Here is a 23046-nt window from a genome sequence, read left to right on the forward strand (position 1 = left end):
TGAAAACCCAAGGTGTGTAATATGTCAGCATCCTGCTGTGATTGTTTCAGCAGCCCCTAATTGGCCTTGTGTTTTAATGCAAGGAACAGAAAGCGAGACCAAAAAATGCAACAGGTAAATCAAGCATTTGATCCACCAGAATGTGTTCCAGATGTAAACATGCTTTAGATGACACTGCACCACAACAGAGCAAAGATTTTCAAGAAGCCTCAGGGCAGGTAGGTATAAAGCCTCTTCTTTAACCCCCCCCCCCAACGGTAATCAGGAGTGTGACTCGGGGTGGCTTTTACATGCAAAAAGCGGTAATCCCGTGTCACACCCGGGGTAACTTTAGAAGCCCCCCTTACCTTTGCCCCGCGCTCCAGCGACGAATGGATGGTCCGTCGAGAGCACGGCTGGGTGGGAAAATAAAAGCAGATTACTGAGATACCACCTGGGTCCCGGTTAGCAGGTGTGTCTGGATGGGAAATTTAAAAGCAGATTACAATGTATTCTGCTTTTAAATGCATTTTACAGTACAAAAACACCACACAACATGAAAAAATAAAATATAAAATTAAAATGTACTTTTATTTTTCTAAGATTACATTGTTGTCTATTTCATTATTTTTTAAATTATTTATAATTATGTATTATAATAAATATAATTATCATACCCAGGAGTTAATCCTAAGAATTACAGGCCCACAATAATAAACAAAAATTTTTATGCAAAAAAACTGACGGAATTAGAACGCTGGGGGGGTTAAGTGAAGGATACCTGGCATGATGGAATACAAAGGTTACCACTGCTGTACACTTTCTGAAAATGATAGCTTCCTTGTTGTCTCCAGCTTTAAAGTAAATTTGGCCTGATTTGCATTACAATGTTAAACCAGTGAATCAAAGATTTAAAACCAGTCAACCAACATTCTTAAAGACAATGGTGATGGGGAACTAGAAATAAACTTTAAATGTGAGTGAAAAAAATCAAACTACCACAAGGAACCCCCCAGACTGGATGGATGTAGCGTATATCTTTGAGCACAGCATAGTACTATTAAAGATACATACAAAAGCATTTCATATTCAGGGCTGCTGGCTATCTACCATAATGAAAATGAGCACTCATTGCTTGTACCTCAAAGAGTGGTTTCCTCTTGGTTTTCTGCAGTAATTCGGATAGCACAAAGTTGAATTTTTTTTTTCCTGTCCTTCATCTTTACCAGAAACTTTGTACAAGACAAAAAACAGTCCTTCTTACACTATCAAGGAAGCAACAGGAGGGTAGAAATAAACAAAACAATCAGAACAAACTGAAGAGCTAGGAAATGGCACAGTACAAAAAGAGACAAAGTAAAGTTAAAACAAAATGTTAGAACTCCTAATATGAATGTGATTCATGACAACCAGGAATCTTATTTTCAAAAGATCCACAACAGCCCTACATTTTCCAAGTCCCATCCCCCCCCACATACACTCCCCTCAGAAAGTTAGGATTTTTCTCCCTTGATGAAGACGTCAGCCTGGCAACTTTTGCCCACTGCCTAAATGTATGAAATATTTATATTAGTAGTCACCGGTGCAGTCTTCAGTGAGCTTTAGAACCAAGATTACACAATGATAGTCAGCAATGAAACAATATCCACCTTATCTAGCTAGTCCAAAGAAACGATAGGGATGCCCCTAGCCAAGGCACAGAGGAATTTCGGAGTTCTTCGGACCCTGTCAGTTACAAGAGGTGTACAAACAAATGCAGATTCCGCAATTTCGCCTCCTAATAAGCGGATTGTTTCTTCTCCCATTGCAATCACCACACCTGTGAATAGGACCAAAGAAGAAAACAAACAATCTCATTATGTGGTCATTTCAAATACAGACAGATCTGTTCAGTTTGCACACTTTAGATTTCACTTCCCCCATCATGGACACTCCAATGATGGGCTCCTGATGGAGTAGCAGCAGATAAATGTCTTTATGTATATGAATTGGCTATTTTGCCCATATTTAGATGAAGGAACAAATTTGGGGTTTGGATGCATGTAACCTTTTAAGCTACAACGTACTTGTTCAACTGTTGGATGCTCAAACTTTATAAATGCTGCACACCCTACTCCTTCTACAGGAAATACCAGCAATTGTCAGAAGAATAACATGACTAGGGTAGCTCGTACTGTGCCCTTCAAACCTCCCTCTTTACCAACCTTTTACCTCTCCTTGCCAGCCCACCCCAAATAAAAACTGCACACCTGCATGCATTTAAATTGGCTGGCAAGCAGCCGTTTATTTAACATACCTTAACAATAACCATAAATTATCATGTAAAATTATAATAACAAACAAATAATTAAAATTTAAATAACATTAAGCTAACACCCTTATAAATTAACCCTTAACTGACCACCCTATCAACTCAAACAACTAGGTTGCCGATCCGGAAAGGTAAAGTCCGCCGCCACCACCACATTTCCTCCGTAATCACAAAACCACCATGCCATTCTGGCCCCCTAGCAGCACAGCACCACCTCAGGGGCCTCCACTGTTCACCACCACCACCACAGCACACCACCACCTTGGGTGCCCCCCAACCGTAATTAAACCAGAACTCTTACCTTTCACCAAACCTCAACCGCCTCCACGCACCTTATAACAGGGCGGGTGGGTGGGTGGGAAATTTCTTCTCTCCCAAAAAATGTGCTGAACTTCCGTTCCCCTATCCTACACTATCTGTTAACAACGCCACCCCTTAAACTTTCGACCCTAACTTCTCTCCGACCCTCCTTCCTCCTGAAATTTAATCTTCCTCCTACTTCCCCCCCCCCTTGCAGCATGAGCACACCTGTCATGTAGCCCCTTGCATATTCCCTGCTGCGGGCCTCTCTAGCTATTCTTGGGTATACTTCACAAGCTTAAATTGAGAAGATCCATTCATACCATATGGACCAAAATGAGCCAGCAGTGCCCCATGATGTTCTCTGTGCTTAATATACCAGATAAAGCTTTGTAAATGGAAGGGCAGTCATGTAACGGACAGGTTAAATAACTATCATATTCTTTATTTTTCTTGCAATCCAATTTTTGGACTCCTTGAAGCCAGCAGAGAGCAATACATATTTACATATGGCAACAATTAGAATTGCAGTATTGTGCAAACCTGTATGTTAACATTAAATTTAACCCTACAGACATTTTCCCCTGTATTGTTGCTCAGACCAGATGTACCGCCAGCACGCATCAGACTTGGACCTACCAGCTCTGACCTTTAATGTAAGCAAACAGCTGGCAGAGCCGACGACGGGGACCTAATGTTCCACAACCACACAGAAGGCTACAGAATTAAATATGAAAAAAAAAAATTGTATTCCACCAAATCTTGGTCTTTGCTCCTAGCCCAGGAAGGTAGGGTCTAGCAGCTAAAGCGGAGGTCTTCCCTTACGAGTACGGGTTCGGCACGATGGGTCATAAGTGGAAGTTTCCTGTAAAAGAAAAGCATGTTAACATTTGCAGTGAAAAACAATCTTACACTGCTAATTCTAACAGAGTGTAATGCTCTTTTTCCCTCGGTAGGTGGGATGGCAGTCTACCTGTGATGGTGTGTTTGGCAAGGGATAACAGTGGTTAACCTTGCTCTGTGACGGCCCTTCTCAGTCTGCTGGTGGGTGGACTGTTGGGGAACGTTTTGGAAAGTCTATGCTTAGAGGATGTTCGTCACAGTAACCACTAGGAATGAACCATTTTCTCAGGTTTTATCTGCTTTTCTAATACCTGTTTGCAATGTCCTCAATTCAGACTACAAAAAAAATGCCGAGTGCATATATGGCAGAACAACAAGTATTTTTTGTACTCACAGGGTTTTAAAAGGAATAAAACACCATGTGCATGTTATGGGGACATGTACTGATCTTTTTTTATATAACCTGACATACAGTTTTTTGTACTTCTCATTGTAGTCTATGTGCAAGATGAAAATATTAGCTTTTTATGTGGACGCTACTCACCCCACCACTAGCACTTGTGTGAGTGTGATCTGTTGTGATCATTTCATGTGCTCTTCATCTCTCACGTGCCAGAACTTCTTTCTCAGCACCTTGACCGTCATCTGACTTTTTCCTCTGGAGTTTACCTTCTGCTTTTGGAACCTTCCCTCTTCTTCCCCTCACATTGGGTTGATCAATTGTTTATCAGGTTTTGAATACTTCCTTTTTCTAGTGACAGTTGTCTTAATGGAAAGAGTGTTACCTAAAAAAAAAAAATTCCTTTTTTCTTTATAAGGGACTTTAGGCATGCTCTGAATATATACACAACTTCAATTACAGGCCACAGAAGAAAAATAACCTTTTTATGTACTGTTGATTATGAAAAGTATAAGAACATGCATATATGTGATTAATAAAAATCTAAATGCTCATAGCAGAAAGAAAGATTAATTAGGGCTTCCATAGATATGAAATTGGCATTAAACAGAACCAGAGAAAAGCAAAAAAGCGAGGGAGGGCATGTTTGGAAAGCTAATGCCTGTGGGGAAAAAATAGGAGCTATTTGGTTGTCAGAATTGAAAGCAACCCACAAACATTTATTATATTTACATGTTTATTGCTGCTTGGATCATTTTATGTGCTCTTCCTCTCTTACGTGCCAGAACTTCTTCCTCAGCACCTTGACCGTCATCTGACTTTTTCCTCAACTTCTGCTTTTGGAACCTTCCCTCTCTTTCTGCTGGCCACTGGGGTGAACACCTGAGCAGTCTCTTTGGCTGGTGGTGTTCCCTTCCTTGGCGTCGCATCATATGATGGTATTTCATTTTCTGTCTTCTCTGTAGCTTCATTTACTTTGTCTTTTGGCTCTGTTTTTCCATAAGTGTATGGCTATCATTGGAGGCCTTTTTTCTACTTTTTTGAAGATATTTGTGATTGCGAGACCTCCTTATCTGGTTCATGCTCCATTCCCATTTTCTCATTAGCCCTTTTACCACTCCTTGTTCTATGAAAGGTGTTTTGTGCAGCCTTAGCCTCTTTAATGATTTCTGTAGTTGTCTCTTCAGCGTCCTCTTGCTTTAAAACCTTTCTTCCCCTCGCAGATGTTTTGGGTTAATTTTCTAATTGGGTATCATGTTTTGAATACCTCCTTTTTCTAGTGACCGTTTCTTTCACAATTTCTTTTTGATCAATAACAGCCACCCTTCTACTACCTCTTCTAGTTATTTTTGTTTGGGCTTCGGCTGTGCTGGAACTCTCTAGGCTTTCTTCATTGCCGTCAGTTTTCTGCTCCTCTCTGTAGCTTCAAGTTTTCCTTGTTTGCTGAACAGTGTCATCTTCCCCAGTCTTTTCCACCTCTGTCACTTGCCCTGATTTTGGAAATTCCGCTCAAGAGCGTTGTTGTGTTCTCTTGGAAAGTGTGCTAGTGTCTGGATTGTCCTCCAATGCTTGCTGGCTATTTTTTTCTTTTTTCTGATTACCCCTTGTGGCCCTTTTGGATAGCAATTTCCCAGGTTGCTCTCCTATTTGTGATCCTTCTTTAACCTCTCCTTTTACATTACTCAGTCGCCTTATTGGTCTTGTATTCCCAAAATGTTGTGCCTCTGGACCAGTTTGATCAGCTTCCTTATTCTGACTCGCGTTTGTATCGTCACCTTCATGTGATTTAGGTGTTCTGGAGGTTGGACCCTTCAAGTCCCCTTGTTTTTCCAAAGGAGTACTAATCAACTCAGTTTCTTGTGTATCATCCTGTATTGCTTTTGGGGCATCTTGTCTTTTGCCTCTGACCGGCTTCTTCGGAGGAGGAGCAGAAATAGACTCCTATTGTTCTGGGAGCTCCAGAATTCTGGACTCATTTTCAGTATTTTTTGCAGATGCTAAGACAATTTCATTTTCACTTCCACTAGGCTTCAAAGCGATTGAGAGAAGATCTCTTTCTTGGTCACTATCTATTTGGCCAGCACTCCTTTCAATTGTAGTAGGTCTGCTGACATTTTCTGATTTAGGAGTGTCTTGATTTTCTGGAAAGGCTTTAGAGATATCCTCATCCTTACACTTTGTTGAGGTTGAATCAAGGTCTTCTGTTTCGTCTTGCTTTTCTTCTTTCATATTAACTGCACTCTTCCTGCTTGGTTCCTTACCTCATTTGAGGTTGATTGTTCAACGTCTAAGACCATTCTGCTGGTTCTCTTTCGGTAAGTTGTTGGAACAACCAACTCATCTCTTGTTTTACTGTCAGGGTTTTCAGTTGATTTTCTCCTCCTTCCTCTTCTCAGAGTTACTTTTTCTGGCTTGCTTTCCTCTATCATCTCAGAGACCGCATTACCCAGTGTTGGCTGTTCAGATTCACAAACACCCAGTTCAACGGCTTCATCTAGTGTTAAATGTACTGATGCAACTTCTGGCACCTGTAGCTTGCCTGTTAAAATCTATGAAACAACAACATTATCATTCTGAGTCCAATCACAGCAAAATAATCTTTTTTTTTTTTCTCTAACAGTTTATATCGCATACCAAATCTTCCAGCTTCTTAGTCTTAATGCAAAAAGTGTCACATCCCTAAATACAAAATATTAAATTTTCCTAAAAAAAAAAAAAAATAAAAAAAAAAACCTTTAGGCATACTCTGCATATATACACACACACAACTTCAATTACATTCCACAACAGTACGTAAAAAGGTTAGGAACATACATATATGTGATTAATAAAAATCTAAATGCTCATAGCAGAAACAAAGATTATTTAGGGCTTCCATAGATATGAAATTGGCATCAAACAGAACCACAGAGAAGCAAAAAAGCAAGGGATTTGCATTTTCAATTTTTTTGTTTTTGGCAGTGCTGGGAGGTGGGCACTGGCTGTCCTGCCCCGATCTGCAATCACATGTATGATGCGCTTTGTGTTACCTAGGTATAGCGCTAGGGGGGTGACATCTGAAATTAGACTGAATTCACACTGGCAGTAAGGTTGCATTTGCTGCGTTTACCTCTCAGTTACCTCTCGCCAGGAACCACTGCTGCTTGAAAAGCTCCGCTAACTGCCTGTTACCAATCCCAGGTGCCCAGCAGTTGCCAAGTAGTCACTCAAGAGGGGCATTTTTTTTTTTTTTTTTTTTTTACTGCCAATGTGAACTAAGCCCAATTTGTTGAGCCACATTGATTGCAATATTATACTACAAGGTATTACACTATTAAAACATGGAACTCAAGGTAATTGGATTAAAGTACATAGCACTGGACTGTGGGGTTATAATATAAAGAAATAGAAAAAAAAATTGTACATTCTAACAAGCCAGGCATTAGAAAGTTGGAACGAAGTATAGGGGGCAGGTAGAACACTGACACAATAGCAGGGGCTACCTATGGCATAATTAACTAGGAGCATCACATTTGCCGTGTCTAGCCCTGGCCACTTTACCGCCCAGATACATTTTCTCCCCACCCCAGTGAAAAAAAATTTCTGTGGAGAACATGGATATAGAGAATATATATATATTGTGTGTGTTTGTGCCTAAAAAGTCCCCTTAAAAAATCCTGTGTCTGGATTCTTATTTAATAGAATTGTACAGATGCAGGCAAATAGCTTTCTCAGTTGTTAAATAGCTCTTTGACTCTTCAACTATTCCAAAGTCTCAAGGACATTGCATATTCCTAAGCTTTAAATGTTACAATATAAAGCTTGCAGCAACAAGATGACTGTGGCAGACAAAGCAAAGGCTGGAAATAAAAGTACTTAAACTGAGAAATTTCACTTTAAATTAAAGGGTTGTCTACACTTTTAAGTAAAAATTCTGTGTTTTTTTTATGGTACAGCACCATCCCGTTATGAATGGGATTTAGAATGAATGGTAGAGCAGAGCAAGCCGGGATACCTGCATGCGCAGCGAGATCAGCAAATTTTTGATGTTTTTTTTGGGGGGGTTTACTTCCTCTTTAGACAAAGAACCATTCGGAGATCCTGCCTACTCCATCTGTTCACCTAAACAACCTGAGATTGTTCACCTAAAATAAAATCTCACTTTGGTGACCTGACACATTTAACACAGAGAAATGGCAAAACTAATGACAGGTATTACTTGTCTTGATACTTAACTGTACTTTAAAACACCTGTGAATAATAATAAAACTTAGTTCAGCACATCAAACTGCATAGGAAAGAGCCGAGCTAATAAATTATCAATGAGTGTTGACACATTATGACATTCTTCCCCAAACCATTAATGAAAGGACCTATGTGGCAAGGCCTTCCAACATAAGGCTTTTCAGAGGTTAATTTTATCTGGCAGCCACTTTTTATTATCTACATGCAAGTTAAGGTTCAACTTAACTTTTTGTTAAGCTTGTGGTTGAAAAACATTTTCCTGTTTTGTTGTTTTCTGTGTTACTACGTATAAAAGTCTGAAGGCTTGCAGAAAAATAGAGCTACAATCAATGGCCAGAGCAGATCATGGAATCCCAGGATTCCAAATAGCAAAATGACTGTCCAGTCCTTCCTTTACATGACAGCACTGCAGAGTCCCAATGAAGATTAAAGCACAGCCAAATATGTTTTTTTTCACTGGTGATTTCAAGAACAAAAACCATCAAAGATGGGGGAGGTCTATTGGTGTTCCTGTAACTTTCAGATATCATGTAAGAAAACCTGAATCACAAAATATATCTACTAGTAGTCAGTTACTTTGTCATTGGTAAAAATCACAAAGCTACAGGGTAAAGTCTGCTCCTATACTATTTGAAGTTGCTGTACAATAGGGCATCATTCAATTCATTTTACAATGTTACTACATTTGGTCTTGCTCCTAGAGCTGATCCAGCCGATTTTGTCCTCCACCCTGGATCTAAAGGTCATGTGCACAGTCAGTCTCCTCCCTGCATTCCTTTCATTGAAACTAGATGAGGGCACTGCTAAGTAGTCCATGGAATATATCAACTGTGCCTTTAAAAGGTCAGGAGGTTTATTAAACCACATCTAAGTTGCTAAGAAAGGATTTTTCTCTTGGCCTCCCTGTTGATGCACTGTGCATGCATCATGTCACACAGTTTAGTCAGGAACAATCAAAACTTGTGCACCCTAGGAGAGAATGTTTCAACCTTTAATACATGCACAGTGTGTATGTGCAACAGCTGAGTGTCTGGGCATTTCTATGGCCCACCTATGATACACAGGCTATGGTTCGGAAACCAACAGTTTGCAAAGTGTCCTAAACTTCTCACCTCTGTACTCCTATCAGGCTGCTCCTTCTTTCTTCTGCTCAGACCTACAAAAAAAAAAAAAAAATTCATGAAAAACAGTGTACCGCTTTTGGTACAGAAATCCAGACATCAGTGAAACGCCCAGGTGGTTAATCTGCATGTCAACAATCTGAAAACCACTACAAATCTCACCTCTATTAAATGATGGCTTTCCTTTTTCTGTGTCCGTCAACTTGTCTTTCCACTTCTGCACGGTCAACAGAATACCACCGCTAGTTGGTGCTTCATGATCTGCAGTGCCTTCCACATCTACGCTACAGGATTGGGCAGCATCAGCAGTGAAAGATTCTTCCAGATTGTTTCCATGGGCATTAGCATCAAACACTGGAAGGTCTAAACTTAAAGCTTGAGTGGCACCATCATCAGTGACCTGTGTTTCCATGTTGTTTAGTTCTTTGAGTGGGCTTTCTGTTGCCGGTACTACAGATTTGTTTGTCCCCGAGACTAGCGTATCACCAGTGCACTCAACAGAATGTCGACCAACAAAACCCAGAGACTCTGAACTAGGCAATACTGTAACTAGGCTCTCCGTTGCGGTCACTGACGAATCTGCTCCAGGAATGCTTGGAACTGGAGAAGTGTTTTGGGTTGCAGGGACGGTCAGTGCCTCAAAGTTAATTGGGTCTCTAGGTTGGTCATTTGTGGATGGGGCTGCCAATTCACAGAGCCTAGTGTTATCATCCTGCAATGACAATGAGGCATGATCTTGTTTAGGGTGTCGCTTTATGTTCAGGGAGTCCATTATGTAAGACTGTGTGGCTTCCAGCTCATCTTGCGTTGCATCATCTTTTATATTGCTGGTCTCTCCTTCGGTCTGAAGGCACTTCATCCAATTTGAAGCTGGAACATCTCTTTTCAGGTGTAACCATGTCCCCGATTCATCTGAAGGTTTAGTTGACATATTCTGAGAGACTGGTTCAGTGTCTGCCTGTGATGTTGCTCCCTGGGGTGTCTCCTGATCTTCCCTTCCTGATCCATTCACAATACTGGGAGGTTGCATTTCTTGCTGGTTATCCACATCCTCCTCTTCATGTTGAGGGGTCACCTTGATGCTGGGACCAGGCGAGTCATTTGTCTGCAGACAGAATAACTGAGTCTTTGCTACAGCATTTTCATCATCCTCTTCCTCCTTAGACTTGTAAAAAAAAAAAAGTAGTTTTCTTAATTATAAATTCCAAGTATTTAAGATCACAAAGTTTTGAAGTCTGTAATATTTAATTAGTCCCTATGAGGGAGACAGTGGTGTAATTAATAAGTGGTGTAATGTGGCTGAAGGCCCCTAAGTTGAGGTTTACATAGAAATCCCAGCTTCAGTTATAAAATTGCAAGTGGAAAAAACAATTCTGTGGCATGTTAAGCAAACATAGCTAAAAACTATACCCCAACCTTCACTAAAAATTCAAAATAAAAGATTAGGATGGCATATACTGATGTACTTACAAGTTACAGTAGAGATTTGTAGAACTCCTACAGGATCTGAGGGACCTGCATTTTAACAAGACGACTTGTTTACATAGAAGTAAAAGGATTTTTCAATCACAAAAAAGTTACAGATGGCTGCATGTACAAAGAATATTGACAGAGGAGTGAAATGTTTACTTGCAAAATTATTACCCATATTTGGTACTCATAACATTCAACCATTGTCTGCAGTAAAGTGAACCTGAACTGTACTTCTGAGAATACACTGCCAACAGCACTAGCCAAAGCCAGCTCTAGATATATGGAGTTCAGCAGTTCTCCCTTCACGTGCTGCATAACTATTCTGGTTTGTGACCTAAAATTCTAAAAAAGGTGGCGGACACTCAGAGCACAGACTTACGTTTAAAAATGTCTGGCTCTGCCCACGTGGAACTCAGGATGTACGCCTGCGTGGCTTCCTCTTCATCTGATACAGCACAGAAAAAAAAAGAAAGTTCTTAAAATTGGATTTTGGGTTAAAACTAAAATTTTACAGGCTGCACCAATGTCACTCTGCTGGCCGTCAGGGGATTCCCCAAGCAGGCAACCCTGGGAGCCCTTCTCATATTGTAAATTCACTTGCAACGGGCTGGCAGACCTCTCACAATAATGGTAAATGTCTTTTCATTGGACAGATACAGGTTACAGGAATGTATTTTTAGAAACTAAATTATTCTATCACGTCATCGCTAAAGAATTGGAAAGTCATATAAAATTATTAAAGATTTTCACAAAAATCTAAGAACTTAATTTTGGTTGAATAGGAAAACGGTCATCATGGGTTTAGGAGCTGCGGTGCCGTCTTCTGCTGTAGATGGGTCTGGGTCGATGTTCTGTGGCAAAACCCCACTTAAACTCAAGCCTACTGATTGGTATCCTGGCTGTCACAGAATTGCACTGCGTGGCATCCTCTGGTCAGGATACAATAACACGTCTTCTGGTAAAATGAATTGGGGAAGACATTTGATGTGACAACCTGGAAAGCTGACACAAGTAAGATGTGATATTCCACCAAACAAATCCTAATTGCCTTAAATGTCCGAGGTATCTCCAGGAGGCAAGTTGCTCCACCGCAGTAAGTTAGATTGTTCATAAACTGCAGCCCTGAAAGCACAGAACAAGCAACATTTCAAATAAGCAGCAGAGGGGATAAAATCTTACACACACACTGGAAAGCTGACACAAGATGTGATTCCACTAAACAAGTCATGTCAGCATCCTGTTGTGATTTCTTTCACCAGCCCCTATTTGGCCTTGTGTTGTAATATAAAGGACAGCAGGAGAGCTCACCCAATGCAACAGGTGATCAAGCATTTACAGCTGACACTTCTGGTAGATCAAACAAAGATTTTCTAAACAGCCCCTGGGCGGGTGAGTATAAAGCTTATTTAAAAGCCTTAATATTAGCAACAGCTTGTGACTGCAAATTCTCATTTTCATTGCTAGGATTCTAAAAGCTTCTGAAATCTGCTGTCCTGTACGGTATGACTGGCAGGTAAATCAAGGTAAGCATTCCTTCAGTAGCCAGTTTGCCCAGTACACATTGAGAGCTCATGACAGCTGTTTGTATCATTTTGTCCCACCAAAATTTTAGTGATCATAATTGGGGGTATGTGAGGGATACAATGATTACCACTGCTGTACACTTTCTGAAAATAATAGCTGCCAATATTAACCAAAAAGGAGCTTAAAAAGGAAGATGGATGAGCATTAAATTAAAATGCTCAGAGATGGTCAACACCACAATGTGATTCTAGTGACCTAGATCTAGTGCTGTGCATTCAGTATATTCTTCTGCTCTTTAATGCTTCACCTTCATCTTTCATGTTGGATGAGCATTGTACACTGTAGTATAAAAATCTACTGCTCAGGTTCACCCTGTGCATAGACTTTCCAGCCAAGTGAGCAACATTCTAAGCATGGGCAGGCTGAGAAGGCCATCACATGACATTGTTGAGTGATCTGTTAACCCTTGCTATACTAACAGGTAATCTGCCATCATGTGATAAGATAAGCATGAAGGCTTACTCCTGACATTCACAGTAATTATTCTGTCCTTTTAGCATGGTCTGTCCCATGCGATACAACCTCAGTGATTATGGTAATGTTCAGGAGAAGTTTTCACCTTCTATATAGTACAAAAACAGACCATGCATAAACACAGAAGAGTAGACTTATAAACTAACAATCATAACAGTATGACATAAAAAGGAACAATGGTGAAATATACTCAGGTTAAATTCATGAAACCTTAAATCATACCGACACAACACCCATAGTGTTTCAAACAGGAAACAGATTATCTATGCAACAAGGGTTTATATACACTAATACTATTCACACACACAAAAAAACAGGCAAAATAAAACAAACAGCACAAATAAAGCTTGGCCTCTAACTTTTAGTTTCCTCCACTAACAATCCTACCCAACCTAGTGCTATGCAGAACTCTAAGGCCCTAACCATACAGCTGTTCCAACAAAGTCTGCCCTTACTCACCATTCACCTTAGCCCTCCTACCGGCTCACTAGTCAACAACAGAGACCCAGCAATGAGCAGGCTGGGAATTTATATCCCCGGCCTATTTTCCAGGATGCATTTCAATTGAGACAATTACACCTGATCATCCCCAGGCCTCTTTAGCTCCCCCACCTGGCCAAGAAGCTCATTGTCATTCAGCCTGGTGCTTCAACCCCACCTTCAGGTCAAAAGGAAAACTGTCTGACTAAACAGAAAAATACTCTGAGGGAGAGCCTCTTCTAAGGCTGGGTCTACACGGACGTTTTTAAAAACACATGTAAACATTCATACTGCGTTAAACACTGGAAAACATCTGTGCCATAGTAATGGACGCGGGTAAACGTGTTTTTGGCGGGCTACCATGTTAAACCTACGTTTTAAGGTTGGTAAATATCGTTATGGAGAATGCTCATTACCGTGCCTCAAGGAAAGGTCCTGGTGTAGATTAGCCCCTTGGAATGCATGGGAATTACAAACATGGACTTTAAATGCCTCAGGGTAAACCCTGGGGAAAATTTCTGTGTAGACTAAGCCTAAACAACTCCATTCTAGACGCTACCCTGGAGGAAGGAAACGCACCTTTGGAGGAAGGTAGCGCACTTCCCCCACCTAGGACTTGCCTCCTCAACAAAACCACACCCACACTCAAGCAATTTCAATGCAAGCAGCTGATGACCACACCCACTAAAGTGTGATTGGTCTAAAGAACCGTGACTTACCCCTATGTCCCACAGACTGAGGTGGTGCAACGGGATTCCCGCTGTGATTGGCTTGTCTTGGAGCATTGATTGGGCCGTATTGGGTGCGATGTTTTCTCAGTCAGGGCGCAGATTTGCTGACACGCTTGATTGAAAAAACATGAGAAAAAAGCTTGGCGTTGTTAACGCATGGCCTCAGTGGCTAAGGGAAGATGTAATGACGGGTTAGTTCCCGGGCTTGTGGGCCCCTGTGTACTTTGAGGGAGGGACAGACAGGACAGATTAACTGTATAGAGACAGGAGAGCACATGGAAGGTAAGAGAAAGCAGCATTTTTTTTATTATCTATAACTAGACCATAAGTGCAGCAATTTCCCTTGGTAATCAAATTGTAGTGCAGGCTGAATGCCATTAACAGGGGACAGAAAGTCCTGTATCATGAACGCCTCTCAGCCCGCACCCTGCACATAGACTTTCCGGCACGCTCCACAACAGTCCACACACCAGAAGGCTGAGAAGGGCCATCATGGGGTACAAGGTTTACCACTCTGTTACCCTTTGCCAAACACACCATCACAGGTAGACTACCAACATCTGCTTAGAAGGAAGCACACACTGTTACCCTTGACAACCACAGTTATGATTCTGCTTCTTTAATACTGTCACCCGCTGCCACTCCAGACAGGGATGTCTCAGAAATCACAATGTTTATAGTAGCGTTTTTGGGTTAGCAAGTTACACTATATCTACTTCAGCTTACATTTTTATAGTGTTTATTAAGTAAAAACATACAAAAACAGTGCAAAAACAAATACAGAAAGAAAAGACTAATCAAAGAACAATAGCAGAACAATAGCAACAGCATAAAACAAAACAGAAAACTGAAATAATACTTAGAGTTGGTTTGCCTTGTTCCAGGTTGCTGAGTAAAGTCCAAGTTATCAGTCAGTCACTGGGCTCCCTGCAGTGCTCAATGTGTCAGTGCTGTTGTCCTTAGCAACAAGATGGATTCCACATGGATTATGATGCTCTGTGAACTCTTCCAAAATACCCTTGTTCTAGCCATTATTGATCATTTCAAGAACAAATTTTATAAACTGCCAACCCCCAGTTTATTCAGCAGCACAAAATAAGTCATTCCCAGAGACCAAACTAGGCATGTCTGGGACTTCACCATAACAGGCTAAATATGGTTTGCAGGCTTTCCTGAGGCCTAGGAGACTAGTTCTCAAAATGCTCACCATAACGATCCAACTCCAAATCAGCCAAATACTATCTTTATACAGAATGGTATATTGGAAATATAAAGATTAATATTTAATTGGTTTCAGACTACAGCTCAATCAGAGGCCACTCTTCTAGAATTATCTGAGTATTATGACACCTGGAGACACACAACTCCAACTTTTACAATGTGTTGTAAATTAGAGGGTCTGGAAGGATGCTGGTTGTTAGATCAAGAAATATCTGATAAGGGAAATGTGTGACCATGGTCTGTTGTACATTTATTTGTACTGTGTTTTTTTTTAAAACATTTAATGGGAGATCAGCATGTTATCCCCATTATCACACCCAGCATCCATTGTTAGGCTGTGCACAGCTGAAGGGGATTCTAGAGGCTGATCAGCTCCGGACTCAATCCTGCACTGCTATTGGCTGCTGGGGCTTTATAGCCTCTCTGCTCCCGGTGCCCAGTACTTGTTGTAGCCATCTGTGCTGTGTTTATTGTGAGCCATTGGGTCTGACCTTGCAAGTATTGCTGCCTGGATGGCCTATGCCTTTGACTCTGCCCTGTGTACTTTGTTTGGTGGACATTTATGCTGTGTATGGCCTCTGCTCTGTATTCTGGACTTGGCTCTGTTGGAATATTGGTACTGCTATCTGTGGGCTCCTGGCTTGCTGCCAGTCCATCCCCAGACACCATCCCTTGTGCAGTAAGTCCTGGGGGCAACCGTGTGCTGGGAGACACAACCAGTCTCTCGAGGCTGAGCGGGGGCTTGCTAAAGGTGAAGACTGCAGTGTTAGATTGGGGGACTGATGTCTGGTGAGGACTGGTGCTGGCCAGGGCCTTATATTTCAACAGACCATTCAACTACTCCCTGCCATGGAGGATCTCTACGAACAAGTCTGGCTCCTGACAGATACTGTAAATCAACTGACAGTGTGTGGCTGCTCAGGAGATTAAAAGACAGAATCCTGTTGTAGATCCCAAGATTTACCAGAATTTACAGTTAATGACAAAGCTTTACAAACTTCATGAATGCTTGCAAGTTTTATTTCCAGCTGCGGCTGCTCTCCTCAACAGGACCTCGGGACAATTGAGGAGTATGCTGCAGAGTTTTACAGCTGGGCTGTTAGTTCAGTGGAATGATACTACACGCTGCAGTCAATTTTGCTGCCTGGGTCTGTCCAATGTCATTAAGGAGGATATTTATATCTGCTAGTCCCAGGAACCCCTACCACCTCTGAGCCCAGTCCTCCTTCTATGGCCGAGGAGCCGATGCAGTTGTCAACCACAGAAAGGTTGGGAAGGTCCCTAGGGCTCTGTCTATGCTGTGGAGGACCTGGTCACTTTGTGCTATCCTGTTCATGGAAAAAGCCAGAGAAACTTCAGTGCCTAGGTGGGCCCCTGGACACCCACCTAGGCAGACAGGTATTTTATTAAAGTCTCATCTTGTCTTTTACTATTTTAGTTTGCCTGGAATTCTTCTGCTAAGCATTTCCAGGTATTCCTGGATAGCGGTGCTGCCAGTAAATTTATGGATAATCTCTGGCCCACTCTCTGAAATTCCACTTGTTAACTTACCTGAACCTATGTGTATTAGCTATTGGTCAGTCACCTTTGCAGCAAAGAAAAGCAACATCTAGTGTAATATTGAAGATAACATGACCAGGGTAGCTCGGACCTTCTAGCCCATCCTTTATAAACACCATTGTCATAACTACCGCCTACTTCCAAACCTCCCCCTGCTTACCAGCCACTCCCCCCCCATTAAATACCCCAAAACAAAATCTTGGATTTTAAATTGGCTGGCAAGCAGCCGTTTATTTAAAACACCATTAAATAAAGTTCCCTTTCCAAATAATTAACAAACAAATATCCAAATAAAATAAATGCCAAATAAAATTACGTTTTACACATTGATAAGCATACATTAACATAAATTAACACAACATTCCCTTATTAATATAATTATTATTAAAACGGGATTATATAATGTTAACATATTACAGTGAATATAGCTTAATGAACCAACAACTTAATTCCCCTTTTAATAATACATAACCATTATAACAGTATCCATAATGTTAACAAACTCCCAATTATACACCCAAACAACCAAGCTGCAGGTCTCAGAAGGCAAAATCCCACCCAACAAGAATTGAACTCTTCCAACATCTCCACCTTGGCCCTTAGCTGCCCAGCACTGCCTTCAGGAGCCATAATCATCCGTTCACCATAAAGGGGGAGACCCCCCCAAAGGGGATCCCCCCTGCCAAAATCCACCACTTTTCCAATACACTGAATCCCTGCCTTCCAAGACCCCAACTGCTAAAACGAACCCAACTCTCAACTCTACCTAAACATAAGAGGGAGGGTGGGTGGGAAACTTTTTCTTTCCAAAAGAGGGCCTCTCACTATCATCCAGCCCTTTTAACATCTCCCATTCCTAATCTCCTCCTACCCCACGTTGTATACTAGCCCAGCCCCCTCTAGCAACACTACCTTTTTCTTAACCCCTTAAAAGCTCTGGGCTAGGCCTAGCACCCGGTCATGTGACCCTGCGCCTAATTCTTACGGCTACGGGCCTCTCTTTAATGTTTGCTCTCCCCTCAAAATACAATGTTGTGTGGTTTTTTTTTTTTTGTTTGTTTTTTTTTTTGTCTTTGGCTGTGTTAAGTACAACAGCTCAGGGTCAAAAATGTCCCCTTATATATTTCTTGATCAGACAACCAGCATCCTTCCCAGCCATTCTAGTTTACAACACACAATGTCAAATTTGGAGCTTTGTGTTTCCAGGTGTCGTAATATTCAGATAATGCTAGTAGAGTGGCCTCTGATTGAGCTGTATTCTGAAACACATTTATTAATCTTTACACTTCCAATTTACCATTCTGTATAATGTAGTAGTTGGCTGATCTGTAGCTGGATCATTATAGTGAGCATATTGAGCTCAAGAACTATTCTCCGAGGCCTCAGGAAAGCCTGGAAACCATAATTAGCCTGGTCTGGTAAACAATTTAGTCCCAGACATGCCTAGTTTGTCATTGTAAACTCCTTATTTAGTGCTGCTCAATAATCTGGGGGTTGGCAGTTCATAAAACCTGTACTTGTGAATTTATAAATAATGGCCAGAACAAGGGCATTTTGGATGTGTCCACAAACATTCTAATTCTGCCTCCCAGACAGCCCCCACCCTGCTGTCATTGGATTGTTGTATTAGTCCCACCTCTGTGGCTGGTAAAGAAAAAGCCATGCAAGCCTAGCAGAGGGAGCTCTTGCTGATACCTTATCAATCTCACTTGGATACCTTATAGCATATGTTGTTGCTAAGGACAACAGCACTGCAGGGAGCCCAGTGACTGAATAATATCTTGGATTTTACATAGCAACCTGGACTAAGGCAAACTAACTCTATCCAAGTATTTCAGTTTTCACTTTTCTTTTATGCTGTTGCTATACTGTTAGTGTTTAAGGTGGGTTTTTTCTTTTTTTAATGTTTTTACTTACTAACTATAAAGTGTAAGCTGCATGCTCTAAGTGGAAATAGTGTAACTTGCTAACCCAAAAACACTACTATAAATATTGTGATTGCTGAGACCTCTGCCTGGAGTGCCAGTAAGGGGACACACAGTGGTCCTTGAGACCGGCATTCTAAGCCTGCTGGTGCGTGGGCTGTTGCTGAGCGTGCTGAAAGTCTATGCGCAGGGTGCGGTGTCCGTCACATCTAGATCTCCTGAGGCTTTGGTGAAGGTGGATGCTGCCCACTCAGAAAAGGGAACATATTTTCTTCTGAACATTCCTTCAACTCTGGTAATTTTAGAACTACCATGAATTGGAAATCTGGGCAGACTGTCAGATGGGGTAATGCATGTGTTGGGGGAAGTGCTTAGCTAACTCATTGCCTCTGTTACCAGTTTCTGTGAGGATTTTATGCTCCTGGGTGGTTAATTTCCAGATTTATATGTATAAAAGCAGTACATTGTCTATTATGAAAATTTATTTTACATTGTAGGCCTATAATAAGAAAAACTCATCAAAATATGTCCAATATTTTATAATAAACTTTAAAATAAAACAAAGGTGCATAAAAATATATATATACCATATATATCTTTGTATTGAATCCAATACAAAATGTAAAATTCCCTCCCTCGCATGCACCAACGTCACCGCACTCGAGGACAGAAGGGAGGAAGTGAATGCAGCCCGAGGATGGGATCCAGCAGGCGGGACACTGGAGGATGGCGGTGGGACGAGGTAAGTCCCTGAAGCTAGACTTGGTTCCATTCTATCAACTCTAAACCCCCGTTGCATAGCTGCAGCTAAAACCCTCCAGCCACTGCCTACTCCTGACAATCCCCAGTCTACAGTTCTGCAAAATATAATGTGGACTTCTGGGCAACACAAGAGATGCAAAGTGGTAATACTGAAACTGTTGGTGAGGGGAATAATGTTAGGAGATCTCATCTGTGTGCCATCACAGTATAAAACTCTGTTTATTCTGTCTAGCAATGTCATTTGCAGCAGCCAGGGGAACTAAAATAGGAGCAGCCCTGGACTTGATCCTGCACTTCTATTGCTTGCTGGGAACTTGCGCATTATGCTACCTGGAACGACCTTTGCCTGTGAAAAGATTCCATCTGCAACTTTATAAGGGTACCCCCTCTTTTTAATACACTGCCTTGTAAATGTCTGCTCGGTGTCTAATCCCCTTTTGCCCCATATCTACACATTGTTGATTACAATATTAACTATATTCTAGTGATTCACACCAAAAAATGCTCTAAAAAAGGAATCCATTGTGAGAAAATACCCTTTTTGGTTTTCTCCTCTGCCTACTACTGGGTTGCTCTACCCAAATGACTAACAGGACTCTTACCCCCCCCTAAACCCAAACCGCCACAGCACTCGGGAAGGATACCTCATTCAGAGCTACAAACGTAGCCACCTCCTTATTTACTTAATTGGTGCCTTATTGAGCTTCCCCACCGACCTTGCTCCCCTCCCACTTGTTCTGGCCACTCCCGGGATCTCTAACCTGATCCTCAAATATTCAATTTTAATATCCCTGATCAGTTCCCGCATGGATCGCTGTCCTAAATCATTGCCTCCAGCATGTATCACCACCACATCCGGGCACTGGTCCAATTTCACAAATCTTCAAAGCTCCATAGCATGCCATGAACCCCCAGCCAGCACACTGTCGCCTCCTCCCTGGGCAATCCTAGCAGTCGACCCTCCGGTCGTACGTCCCCTCGTTTGAGGCCCCCCCACCACACATAGGAGTGACCCACTATCCACACTTAGCAGTTGTGCCCTCATGTAATAAACATGTTTACCAACCTACAACAACTCCTTCTGCCCCCAACTAACCCCCCTTTTTGAACACCTATCTTAAAACAGATGTGGCCGAATTTACAACCAGAACCCTCTCGATTCCCACCGTCCAATCCTCCGAATAACCCCGTCTGCCCATCTGGCTGCCCCAGTCCTAAAGGAATGGGATGAGTAACCCTTTGGATCTTTATCCATACTCACCAAACATTTTCTAAACACTGCTATGAACTAAAAACGAGACAAAAAGGTCCCGTTTTCATGCAACAACAAAGGCCCTTCTATCCTAGGCCTTCGTCTGATGAATTCCCCCACTACCGTAACCGGGCAGACGGGACCCCACCATCCGAAAAAGTTGTAGTTCAAAACATTTCCCAAACTGGTCAGTCTTTTAGACTTGCAGATCCTCACCTCCTCCGACCAAGTGACATCCTGCCACACTACTCCCCCAGCCCGGTCCCGGGTGGGGCTAACCAACTTCCCAATCCTCATTGCCCCAAAAAACGGTAAGACAAACGCTGCCTTAAAAAGCAATCTTTCATATGAACCCCCGCATTCCCATGCTATGCTCACCAACAACCTAAAAGAAACTGGCCTCCTAGCATCCAGAGACCTCTTTCCTATAACCTTTAACTGCCTGTCTTACTAAAAATGTCTTTGTCAGGTCCCTCACTTCTTGCAATTTAACCCAAAATGCCATACCAGCTATTTCCCACTGACACACCTCTAGCACAATCTTTCGCCAGCCAACACCACAATAGGTGGACTGAATTTTCCCCTGTCTGCCCACCTCCAAACTGCCTGCATAACTGATCCCACTCTCTCCAAACCTCTGCATAACAATTCAGGTGCGCTCACTTACCAACCTTTTTACCATCGGGCCAATGCAATTCCCCACAGTTCACTGGATAAGGCTCCCCTCACTGCATCAGCCACTACATTTGTAACCCCCGGAATATGGCGTGCAAACAGATGTTATGCTGCAAGCACCTCAACAGCTGCACTGCTGACAGACTGATGGCCTGTACTACCCCCAGGTTATCACAATGGAATCTAACTGTTTGCTAACTCCTTCCCCCACAAATCAATCGCCACCACAATAGGGAATAGTTCCAGCACCACCAAATTCTTCACCAGCTCTGCTTCCACCCACTGTTGAGGCCAAGCCCCCACACTCCACTTACCCTGAAAATAGGCGCCAAAACCCGTAGACCCTGCCGCATCAGTGTACAACTCCAAATCCACTGCCGTGATGGGCCCTTCCAACCACATAGGCTTCCTATTGAACAACACCAAAAAACATTTTCCACACATTCAATCTGCCTTCACTTCCTTGGACAAACGCACAAAGTGTGACGGCGATTTGACTCCTGCAGTTGCCAACCGTCTACAAAATATTCTACCCATCCTCGCCACCCTACATGTGAAGTTCAACTTCCCCAACAACCACTGTACCTCTCTCAAACGCATCTTCTTCCTGTCACAAGCCCCATCCACTTCCGCCTTCAGTGCTACCAACTTGTCTTGCGGCAACCTGCTCTCCATAGCCACGGAATCTAACTCGATGCCCAGGAATGTAATCACTAAACCTGGGCCTTCAGTTTTTGCCGCGGCCAAAGGTACCCCAAAACAATCCGCCACATGCTATAACGTCCCCAACAAAACCCTACAAACAGAACTATCTGGGGACCCGATCAACAAAAAATCATCCAAATAATGGATGACCGATTCCACCCCCGCCACCAACTTAACAACCCACTTTTTTTTTTTTTTTTACCAGAAACTTTGTACAGGACAAGAAACAGCCATTCTTCTTACAATATCAAGGAAGCAACAGGAGGGTAGAAATAAACAAAACAATCGGAACAAACCGAAGAGCTAGGAAATGGCACAGTACAAAAAAAGACAAAGTAAAGTTAAAACAAAAGGTTAGAACTCCTAATATGAATGTGTTTTCATGACAACCAGCAATCTGTTATTTTCAAAAGATCCACAACAGCCCTACATTTTTTATTTCAATATTGTTTTTTCCATGGGAATAAACACAAGTACAACAATATTCTTATAAACAATAAGGACACTTCAGATATACATATTCTTTTGAACAATAAACTCCTTCAGCACTACTTAACCAAAAGTAAACACTCTATCTCCTCAAACTTCAAGTATACTATATATTAAAAATCAGTGCATATAAATCAGGAATGATCAAAGAATAGCAATAACAAGCATCTTTGGTATAACGGTGCAAAAACTAACTTTGGGTCCCAAATTTAATGTAGGATAGACAAGACAAGGAGAAAAAAAGGAAATTATATGATACAAAAAACAGGAACAAACCATAAGGGAAGGGAAAAGGGGTAGGGAAGAGAAAGTGGCAACAGCAAGTGTAATCAGTTCGCCATATTTAGAACCATGATAGTACTCATAAATAGCTATGAGTTATTGAAAGAAATCCATGGTTCCCAAATATCATCAAATTTGTTCAGCAAATTCTTTAGGGTATGGGTGAGTCTATCATTCACCATAATCCAACTTGACTTGGTAACAATGGGATCCAGAGGTATCGAAGACGATCTCCATGCCTTAGCCAATGATATC

At 41.8% G+C, this 23046-nt stretch overlaps 1 protein-coding gene across 1 annotated transcript; it reads right to left on the reverse strand.

Moving 5' to 3' along the window:
• Positions 1–5296: 5296 nt before the first annotated feature.
• Positions 5297–21990, reverse strand: LOC140343845 (uncharacterized). Its single transcript, XM_072430740.1, has 5 exons — positions 21901–21990; positions 20555–20676; positions 9341–10368; positions 9170–9213; positions 5297–6382 (listed from the first exon to the last, which is right to left on the reverse strand). The coding sequence occupies exons 1-5, from the start codon at positions 21988–21990 to the stop codon at positions 6059–6061; spliced, it is 1608 nt and encodes a 535-aa protein (XP_072286841.1). The 3' UTR covers positions 5297–6058.
• Between the last annotated feature and the right edge of the window lie 1056 nt (positions 21991–23046).

The sequence above is a fragment of the Pyxicephalus adspersus genome, chromosome Z, assembly GCF_032062135.1.
Source record: "Pyxicephalus adspersus chromosome Z, UCB_Pads_2.0, whole genome shotgun sequence".
In the NCBI taxonomy this organism is placed as follows: domain Eukaryota; kingdom Metazoa; phylum Chordata; class Amphibia; order Anura; family Pyxicephalidae; genus Pyxicephalus; species Pyxicephalus adspersus.